The sequence below is a fragment of the Oxyura jamaicensis genome, chromosome Z (assembly GCF_011077185.1).
Source record: "Oxyura jamaicensis isolate SHBP4307 breed ruddy duck chromosome Z, BPBGC_Ojam_1.0, whole genome shotgun sequence".
Classification (NCBI taxonomy): Eukaryota; Metazoa; Chordata; class Aves; order Anseriformes; family Anatidae; genus Oxyura; species Oxyura jamaicensis.
Window position 1 is genome coordinate 22818061 of NC_048926.1, and position 11275 is coordinate 22829335.

General features: G+C 35.1%; 1 protein-coding gene across 3 annotated transcripts in view; it reads left to right on the forward strand.

Moving 5' to 3' along the window:
• The window catches only part of NLN (neurolysin), a 36130-nt gene extending 25413 nt beyond the window's left edge, over nt 1-10717 (forward strand). For 2 of the 3 annotated variants that reach the window (XM_035310736.1, XM_035310737.1), the window contains exons 9-14: nt 81-447; nt 1811-2012; nt 5081-5267; nt 6567-6695; nt 7216-7352; nt 10201-10717. In XM_035310736.1, the coding sequence (XP_035166627.1) occupies nt 81-447; nt 1811-2012; nt 5081-5267; nt 6567-6695; nt 7216-7352; nt 10201-10335 (1157 nt within the window). In that variant the 3' untranslated portion in view covers nt 10336-10717. The remainder of the gene's footprint in view (nt 1-80; nt 448-1810; nt 2013-5080; nt 5268-6566; nt 6696-7215; nt 7353-10200) is intronic. The other variant, XM_035310735.1, reaches the window with a different exon arrangement.
• Nucleotides 10718-11275: the final 558 nt, after the last annotated feature.

An 11275-nucleotide genomic window follows, 5' to 3' on the forward strand; every position in this document is an offset into this window, starting at 1 on the left:
ATAAACTTGAGTGTGTTTTGCAAGAATATACATTATGGTAAGGAATGCACAAGTTGATTCAAAGGCAATCTTTTTTTCAGATGATTTGAGTAAAAAGCTAAAGCCATTGGTTGAGAAGGAAAGAGAATTCATTCTAGATTTGAAGAAAAAGGAGTGTAAAGAAAGAAACTTTGAGTATGATGGAAGAATCAACGCATGGGATCTTCATTATTATATGAACAAAACAGAAGAGCTGAAGTACTCTATAGATCAAGAGAAGCTGAAAGAATATTTCCCAGTTGAGGCTGTTACAGAAGGCTTACTGAATATTTACCAGAATCTGCTTGGACTTGTATTTGAGCAAGTAGAAAGTGCACATGTTTGGCACGACAGTGTTACTCTTTATACAGTAAAGGACAACTCAACAGGAGAAATGTTAGGGCAGTTCTATTTGGACCTCTACCCCAGGTAATTATCACCTAGTGTTTTATGTTATGTGCTTAAAATGGAATTCAACTTAGTGGGTTGCTGGTGTAGGTGAAATTAAATGCATTTGGAAGTAAATATTTGTCCCACTGGTAAGGCTATTACTGTGTTCATTAAGTTGTCCTCTGGATTGTTCTGGACTGTTTTCAGATCGTTTAGTTTACCTTTTTTTTTTTTTTTTTTTTTTTGCATTACAATTTTGTTCATCTTCTGTAGTATTACTGACTAGTCAGTTGTTCATAATTTTTCCTTCATGGACTTTTCTCCTTCCCAGCTGTAATACCATGTTTGATTTTTCATTTATGCTGAACTATTACTTTAGTCTGTTCAGATCAGTTATACTCCTATCTGCCAAGCATTTAAGTTTCTCCCAGCTCCTCTTTAAACTTTATATGCATATTTTGTAGCCAGTTCGGCCTTCAGACTGCTAAAGAAAGCATCAAATAGCTCAGAACCAAGAATAGATTCCTGTTGAGCACACCTTGAAGTGTACTTCCAGCTTGATCACTGTAGCTCTTCTTTAGCTGTTCACAGCATAGTTTCTGTTCATCAGAGTTTAGGAGACTAGGATAATTGGACAAGATTTATTCTTAGGTATTATTTTTTCACTATTTCTCACGGTTTTTAATTTTTTTTTCAGCAATTTGTAAATGTCATTTTTAAATATAAATTGATTTAAGGCTTCTCTGGGTAAAGAAGATTAGGTGAGTGAATACAGTAGTACATAAATTGGTACATTAAAAATAGGCATGTGTTTTCCTCCATTTGTTTTTCTGTTCTCCCCTGTACACATATCGTGAATTTCTGAAGACGTTTGTTAATAAGACTTTTCTGCCTTCACTGCCCTATTAACCACTTGGGTTTAGGGCAGAAGTTTCAAAATCAGTCTTACTAAAACTTGGATCACACTGAAGATACAGTAAACTGTATTCTTTTGTCTTCTGTAATGAAAGAGAAGTTATTGCTTCAGAGAATAGAATATAGTCCTCTCTGTTAAAATGTTTGTGACTAGTTTAAAATAGAATTGGTGTCTTAACAAAGTGTGTATTCTTCCAGCATTTGAGTAAAAAACAGATTCTTTTAAGTGCTGCTGTGAATCTTAAACTAGTGTGATTTAAATACTTATTTTTTTTCCCCCTTATGTTCTTAACAGGATCTTAAGCTTGGTTACTCTTAGAAGTCATAGGACAACTTTTATATGATCATCCTAATGAAAAGACACAATTTTTTCACGTAAAGCTTTAAAGAGACACCAGCTCATTGTCATTGTCCCTGAATAGGCCTTTCCATTCTGGTGAGCAGACTTGTGATTTTCAGATATTTTCTGATATATTTTCTTGTACAGAGAAGGAAAGTATGGACATGCAGCGTGCTTTGGTCTGCAACCTGGCTGTCTTCTCTCTGATGGGAGCAGAATGATGTCTGTAGCTGCTCTGGTAACCAACTTCACAAAACCAGCATCAGATCGCCCATCATTGCTGCGACATGATGAAGTAAAGACTTACTTCCATGAATTTGGTCATGTAATGCATCAGATATGCGCACAGGTCAGTGGTGTTTCAGTTCCAGAATAAGCCTTCCTTCTTTCTGCACTGTCTCTAAGCAAGGTATAAGTTTATTTTGGTGGTTTCTATTTTAGTAAACTATATATGCATTTTTTGGTTATTTTTTAAAAGTGACCATTTTTAAAAATATTTCCATTTAAAACTACAGCAGTGAATATACCTTTTGAAAAACATTTTTAGAAGAATGTGTACTTTTGCCTATACAACGTGAGGGTACCAGTGACAAGTAAATAGATCCATGCAAGAAGTAAAGCTGGTACTTGGTGGTGACTTCTGTTGTTACAGCTGTCAGATGACTTTTTGTTACTCCTATTAGCATGCTAGATACTTGAAACAAGCAAACAAAAAGCTTGCTGTCCCCAAGAGTGTAAATGATTTTTGAATCCGTGTAGTTATGCCTTTAACTCCAGCACTTTGCATTTAGTACTCTTGAAAGCTATCATTCTTCATTTCAAAAGCATAAGCAAGTCTTGCCTGAGCTATTATATTTTCTGCTCCCCCATGTGACAGTCAGCATTCTCACTGTGACCAGAATTAAGTGAAGCTAGTCTGCAGATTCTGCATCAAGATGCAAATAAAATTATAAAATACCTGGTTTCATTTTTACTTGCATCTGTCAGATTCAGTTTTAAAGGCTGAATTTTTTGTAGGCCTAATGAAAATGTTGTGTTTCAGAGAGAGAGGCAAGTCTCTTGTGTTCATTCACCAGTTCACGTCATTATCCACAAAATCCAAACTTTGTGTAGTGTTGCAGTGGTGTTCTTTATAAAGTAGTACCAAAACAAAAAATCAGAGAAATACATTACACATTAAATTTTAATTTTTGACCTCAATTCCAGAGCCTAGGACTGCAAAATAAAGAAACAGATATGTAAAAATCCCTATATTAAACAAATTAGAATTAAACAAATGGTGCTCAAGCAAACTGAGGAACAAGTAGCTATACATATTTTTGCATCATATTGAAAGTAGGAATTTGAGGAAAACGATCATCCTCACTCAAAGACAGCTGTTTCTCAGCTTAGAAACTGAGAAATTAAACCAATTCTTTCTTTCTGACTACCTGGAAGATGTTTATAAATGAGACGTTCAGCAATAGTGCAAAATTTTGGTAAATAACAAGGAGGTGCCTGGGTGTTGCAGAGCCCCTTCTTGGCAACCCGTCCAACAGCTCAAATACATATGTATTACTCCACTTGCTATGGAATTCCACATAACCCAGAGAGTTTTGTTTGTTTGTTTGTTTGTTTGTTTGTTTGTTTTTGATTGTGTCTCTCCCTGCTCTGCTGCCTTCTGTGTGTGCAGCTACTGTGCTTGCTTCTGTTGTATTTTATGTAAATCATTTAATGGACTAGTATAAACACCTGCAGATATCTTCTCAGTGCCACATCCTGTCCTCTGGAATATGCTTGTACAAAGCAGTATCTTGTTTCATATGCGTATTTGTTTAAGCCTGTTAAAACTTGCCTTTTAAAGGCTAAAGGGGGATCTGGCTGAGTGGGAATCTGTGAGCATCTGGTAGAGGCCAGCCTTTGGAGGACATTACTCCTTCTGATGTGTTGGGGTCTGCTGTAAAGTGAGATACCAGGGCTGGGTATGGTGTTGGGGAAAGAGCTAATCAGGAACCTGAGTCAAATGTCTTCATATATTTTTTATTAGCATCGTACAGTTACATATGGGTAAATGAGGGTATCTGGTGTCCAACAAACTCTTGCACTCCTGCCTTTAATCTATGCACTTCTATCACCATTTATTTTTACCTGATGGTTCCTAGCTTTTTTTCTTAGCTGCTATTCAGCAGGTATAGGAGGAAGGGCCATCCTGTTACAACAGTGGATTTGAGTAACCAACAAATTTAAATTAAGGCAAATGTTTTTCTTCTTTTCTGCTGTTCTTGTGAAGACATGAGATGATATGCATGTGACATAGCCATTAGTTCAATATATGCCCTACATTATACATCCCTTTTTTGGTAGCCCTGCAAGAAAGTAAGTTCTAAAGCCACTCCTCTTGTGGGCATCTAGTCCCCAGTGGAATATGTACACCCCTTGAGAGCGTGTTTGGGAAACTGAGAGTTCTCTTTTTCTTTTAGCACTTGGAGTATTTTCTTAGAATGTTGCTGAAAAGGAAAAATTGGGTTGGCAAGAGGATATAGAGTTATTACAAGTCAAGTCCAGAGTGAGACAAAGTAACTTCTGTTGGTATTTGAACATCTGTCTTTCAAAAGTGACCATCTTTTTTTTGGAATATTTTGAGTTTAAACATATTTTTATGAAGATGTTTAACTGCATAAAACCTTTCTTCAAAATTAATACCTGGTGTGTGCTTTAAACATGAAATGATTGGTTGACAATATTAAAGTGAAATAAAGTAAATTTAAAAGTTCCAATGTGATTGGCTTTCAGAATTAAGATTCTTCTCTCAGTAACCGAGTGTCAGATTTGAAGACCTTTCATGACTAAAGCTGCTAGGGTTCATTTATTTCTGGCCATGAATTACTAACTCAAAAAGTGTGCAATAAGTCAACTATATGCCTTATGAATGAAGACAGTTGTTAGGAAAAAGCTTAAAAGGAAAAGTTGGTCAAGTAAAATCTTTGAATGAGTACGTTAGACTGTAATATAATAAAAAAAAAATTACAAGGGTATAATTGGAGTTTATTTTTTACTTTGGAGTAATATAACACAGTTCTATAACAGTTACAAATTATGTAATTGTCATAATAAAGCATGACAACATTTGTACTTCTGTCAAAACCTAATTCTGTCAAAACCTAAGAAGTGAAATGAGTAATACTAAGAAAATTGAAGCAGAGAATCAAAAACAGAGAATGCAGTAAATAACTACTGAATAATCTATTTTGTTGCTTTTTAGTAGTCTTGTATATGAATTTATGCCCTCCTTTCTTTAAATATTTTTTGTTGTTGTTGTTTTAAATGGAATTATTCCTTTTCCTGTGATTAACACTTCAATTTCAGTCTCTGAAAGTTTATATTATTCTAGAAACCCTGGTTTCTGATTTCATTTAATACAATGACTTTTCTTTTCAGACTGATTTTGCAAGGTTTAGTGGAACTAATGTGGAAACAGACTTTGTAGAAGTACCTTCACAAATGTTTGAGAACTGGGTGTGGGAAAAAGAACCACTACAACAAATGTCAAGACATTATAAAGATGAGAGCCATGTTGCAGACGCTCTCCTTGAGAAACTTGCTGCCTCTAGACTGGCTAATACAGGTATCTCCTCTCTCTCACCAAGTGTATGTATAAAAATATATAATAAAAAAAAAAAAAAAAAAACGTGTGGGAAATTAAAGACAATATCCTCTGTAAAACATAACAAACCAGTTAGTTTTTTTCTGTGTGTATGCTATCACTATCAGTGCCAGTAAGAATTAAGTGAGCACTTCAAAAAGTTCATTGGATTAATAATTTCTTGTTTTATTTGCTGGGTTAATAAAATATATAAAAGCTATGATGACAGATACCACTGTATGCAGGAACAGCAGCAGCTCTGGTTTTCTAGGCTATCAAAGGACTAAAATACCTGTATGTTTTTGTCCATGTGACTTTTTCTTACCCAGCAAATTCTCTTATTCAATATTGGGTTTCCACTGTTTTTCCATTTTTCATTTTCTCAGGGCAGACACTGTGCATTAGAACAGAAGTATTAGATTTTCTGCATGTATATTTTAAATTTCACTTGCACATGATACTTGACAGACATGAAAGTTGCTTGCAAGTATACTCAACATGCGTAACATATCCCATACAGAAGCACTGTAGCCTTTCATTGCTCAAACAGCCTCTGAACACTTCATTCAGAATCCATCCAGTCCATCGTCCCCACCTTCCCAGTAGGCATGTTGTCTTCCCAAACCAAGGCTCTAATTCTCTTCTCTTTCTACATCTCATACCACCTTACCTCTATCTCCAAATCAAGACCATAATCCAATGTCATTGCCATCATCTCATTGCCATTCTTACCACTCTGTCCCTGTAATCAGGGCTCCCCTGAAATCATACCCCTAACCGTTTATGGTACAATATGTCATCAAGGCACTGCTTCCCTATCCTGAACAAGAAGTGCCTGTCTTTCCATCTTGTGCAGGCACTGTAGCTGCATAAGAATTTTGTCTGGGAAGAGGTTCATATCTAGTAGCTTCTTCAAAATAGCAGAGTCTAAAGCAGCAGCAGTTCTTGCTACTCTGAGGTATCTTAGTTAATGTCATTAGATATACTTACAGTCATCTATGAAAGCCCTGAAGACAGCTGAGAACACAATTTTAAATACTGAAATTTGCTTTTAAAGTACCTGCTTGAATTAGTTCTTGTTTGGTAAGGAAAGTAACATTTGAAAATATGGAGCTTCCTTTACTAAAAATATATATTTTTTTAACTGAAGCATTCAGATGGAAATGTTTTATAGTTAAAATTATAATAATATAGCATGTATGTTGAGATCTTTGAACGAAAGGTGCTAAAGAAACTCCAGCTACTTTGATGTTAGATAATCAAATATTCTTATTCAATTAGGTCATTTAACCCTCCGTCAAATTGTTTTGAGCAAGGTTGACCAGGCACTGCACACAAAGCCATCTATTGACCCAGCAGATGAATATGCCAAATACTGTATGGAGATTCTGGGAATTCCTGCAACTCCAGGTATATCAGTATGAAACTTTTGTACAGCATGTCCTAATGCTTTATTTAAACATGCTTTCCTTTCCCAATAATGCTTGGCATACAAAACAAAACAAACAAAACCCACCAAACCACCAAGTTGTTGTTTGTAAAAGAAGTTGTTTGTTGGTTGTACTTTATGCAGCTGAAATAATTACTTTGAAACTTGGTCTGATCTTAATGATCTCTTCTGAAGGAAGATGCAGGTAAACATAAAGCTGTACTTTCTCAGGTTATATTTTAGAGTTGCATGATGTGAATATCACATTAGATATTCTGACACATTTGTGTAGGGTATGCAACTAGATTTAAGTAAAATTTCCTTTTTAATCACCAGCATATGGCAACATTTCTAGAGGTGTACTCAGACCCTCTATGTTAGAAGTTTCAAATTAGTTTATAGAAATTCCTTATTAATTTCTTCTTAAAGTTGATGCACTTTGTACATCAAAAAAGTGACTGCATTTGATTTAAATTAATTAACATGAATCTACTTTTCAAGGCACAAACATGCCAGCTACTTTTGGACATCTGGCTGGTGGTTATGACGGCCAGTACTATGGATATCTATGGAGTGAAGTGTTTTCTATGGACATCTTTTACAGCTGCTTTAAGCAAGAAGGCATAATGAATCCAAAGGTACGTGGTAAATACTTTCTATTAAAAGACTTATTTATTGGAGACTCTTGTTGTTCTTGTCTAAAGCCACAATTTATTACAATTATGATCCATTGGGATAAGGTCTCAAGTACTTCTATTGTACCTGTCAAGTTCAGATCAACAGAAAAAAGTGTTATATAAATAATTGCTTTTAAACATGACTGAAATTTCGGAGAGAACTGGATTTTAATACAGTTATTATACAGGGTCATATTTTTTAATGACTTTTAAGACTTTGCATTGCATTGATTGACACATACTTCCTTAATGTCAAAAAGAAAAAAATTCTTCAATGTAAGTACAGATGCGTATTCTTCTGCTATGAACGCTGTATGATAATAGTGCTCTATTTCCATGAATGGTGCCTCAAATGTGTAGTATTTCTATATATTTATATCTATATATTTAGAAAATTGAAGTTATGCCGCTCTTTCACAGCACAGCGTAACTCAGAGTTGTTTTCCTCCTTAGTTTTTCTCCCAAATTACTTTGGAATCATTGATGGGTTTTAGATTTACTGGGCTTTTTTTTTTTTTCTTTTTCTGTTGTGTAATTCTTCAGCCTTTTCTGCCTCTGGCACGAAAGAAGGACAGCTAATAATGTGATTAGTTGTCCTGCCAATTCTGGCAATCTTTTTTATTTTTCAGGCATAGTATTAGACTTGTGGCTGAAGATGCTGCATCTCTGTTATGGCAAAGACCTTCTGGTTTTCCTGTCTCCCTTACCTGTCTTCTGGATTCAGCAGCCAGCAGTAGTTCTTCCCTTCAGTAAATGTACATAAGAGAGAAGTAAAGGAGAGAGTAGAAAGTGCTCAGCTTCCCTCTTCCTCTCTGGAATTTGCTTTGATTCCTTTCTTTCCTAATCACAACAACCAGTACTTCTAGAAATATCTCTCCCTCTAGGGGGTGGAGAAAGAAAATAGAATTAGACTGTGAGCTGGACAAAAAGAAACGTCCCAAGAGGAGAGATGGGGTAGAGGCCAGAAAACTCTGGCAGTGATTAGGTGAGTAAGGACTGTGGAAGGAGGGGCTTTATGAAGACAGGAAGTAAACTGAAGAGTTTGGGAGGAGAGATGACTACAGGTTGTCAAGGTTGATTTTGAAGTGCTAGGGATTTATAACACGTGCATGTGAGAATAAGCACTCCTGCTTATTTGTTTGGAAGGGTCTCACCCATAAATAAAAGCATGGCCACATCTGTGTGTCTTGCTCCCTCTCTACATGCATACATACACACTTTGCATGGGTGTTCACGTAACTTCAGAAGGATCTCTGGAGATTTGCCCTCCCTTTTCAGAACAATACCATCTTCTTAAATTGGTTTCTCTTTCGACTTGTTATTTATACTTGCATTCCATGTAAGTGTAATACAGTTACACAGGATGGGACAGACAATCTTATATAAACAAATGCTAGACACCAGTAAGATTTTTGTAGATGTCTTTCATTTTATCTAGATTTAGACTAGTTTTTACAACAGCAGGAAAGGAAAACAGCTACAGTATTACGACTAGCACTTGCTCTTAGAAATTTGGCTTACCTCTTCCTGTTAGAATAAACCTCTCTTCCTGTTTTGAGCAACAGTTATAGAAACTAGTTTAAGTGACTGTATCTATAACAATTCTTAAACAAACACTTAACTTCAGCATTGTTAATTGTCACACTCTTCAGTTCTTGCACGTTATCTGAAATTATCTCTGTTCTCTCTAGAATTGAGAAATCTGCTTACTGGAGACACAACAGCAAAGAATCACATTTACTCAATAACACTTTTAAACGAAAAGGAACAATATATTCTATTCTGCTAATGTTCAGGAAACAAGCACAAATACCAAAATATTAGCAATGTTCAGTGACATACTATCTTTTTCATTTTATTTTTTTCCATGTGTAGTCTCAGGCAATGTGATAAGTAATGCAGTTAAGTTAAGCAAGTCTGTCAGTTAAAAAGACCTATGCTTTTTACTGTTTATGCAGTAGCAGTCAGGAAGCAGTATAGTCCTGTAAACTCATAGCTTTGACATGTGGGGGAAGGATATGTGTGTATATACAGTGACTGAAAGGAAGAACATTTTTTTCAATATTAAGAGTATTTAGGACTTTTACATGAAAAAATACTGTTTTCTTATTGACGCTTATGATGTCTGAGGCCCCAAATTCTACAGATACTTTCTTCAAAAGATGACTTCTTGTTAAGAACGTCTAAATTTACTGCTGTCTCAGAAGCTTTTAGATCACTCCTTTTTAACAGAATCTTTTCCTTCTGAGGTAGTAATGTTTCTTACTGAAAATGTAAGTAGAGTTAAGTTCCCATTACTTTAATGTATTTTAACAGGGAAATTCTATGTGCTTCTATATATATGTATATATATATTATATATTGCTATGCACATAAAATGTTTATATGTGCCATGTTATTCCTCGGTGTTATATTTATTTGTCTCTGAAGTATCATCTCTGTTCTTGAAACAGAGATTAAAGAAAGAGAAATCATCGGTTAAGAGAGAATGAATGTTAGGTTCTCTTTGCCTGCCTGTCAGTCATGTTATGCCCTTGAAGAATGTCTTCCAGAACTTGGGCAAGTTGTGTGATTTTAACTTCCAGAACAGTGTAAAACCACAAGAAAAAGGATTTCCTAGGGAATAGGTTAAATTTCTCCTGTCTTGAGTTCTTCCAGCAGATTTAAGTTATATTTGTGGTATATTCTGTTTGGGTACTAAGAAAATCTAGAAAGAGAAGACGTGTTCAGACTTTTACATACAAAAGATACAGAAAAACGGCAGTTTACAAGATAAGAAATACTAACATTCTGCTTTACCTTTTATCAGGCTGGAATGAAATACAGAAATCTTATTTTGAAACCTGGAGGATCTTTGGATGGGATGGATATGCTTCAAAATTTCTTGGATCGTAAACCAAGCCAGAGAGCTTTCCTGTTGAGTAAGGGACTACGTGTTCAGTAAAATTATGGTTTCTTTGTAATGGCATATAAGTATGGAATGAGCTGGAAATGTCAGTGTGTTTCACATCTTAACTATGTATCACTTTAGGCAAATCAGGTTGCTTTTTCATGATTTTTTAAATGTATAAATAAAAATGTGATTTTTAAATTGCACAGGACTACGAAATTCAACACAACAGGGAAAAAAATAATTCTGAGATGTACTGAAGCTGAGAAATTTGGATGGTAGTTTTTTTCTGGAATTAATGTGAGATAATGCTAATCAGCATTGGGATTTGATGCCTTGTTTCTCTTTTAATAGATGCACTTAAACTGTCTTGTGAATGAATTTCAAAACTGGGGATAAAAAGAACACTACCAGCAATAAAATATATATATATATATTCTGTATTATTCTCTTGTATTTATGGCTCACTAATGTTTTTGACGGAGTGGAACTGTGTTTGATTTCATCATGATTTGGGTTCAGTCTAGCTTTCTGACAAATTTAAAGACTGAGAACCTGTGCCAGGCAGCTTTACAGCAGACATAACTTGTGTAATACTTTTTCATTTAATTCTGATGCATGCTAAATTCTTGTATTATTTATAAATTTATACAGTATAACTTAAAAAAGAAAAAAAAAAGCCAAGTATAATCTGAGCTACATAGAGGATAACCATTCAGAACATGACCTTGTGAGTTCTCCCACTGCTTTTTATTTTTTGTTGATCTCAGATCAGATCTTTGTTAGGTCTTTGTTTTCCCAGCTATATCATCACAGGCACTTAAAAGTTGTATACTACAGCAATTATAATGGTTTTGGTTGGTGTGTGAAATTTTTTGAGATATGTATAAGGAAAGTTGTGTCCTCAGTGGGAACGGTAAAAGTCAATACAAGATTTTCTTATTGAGCCTTTCCAGTCTGGCATGCAGAAGTGCCACAAAACAACTTCACAGAT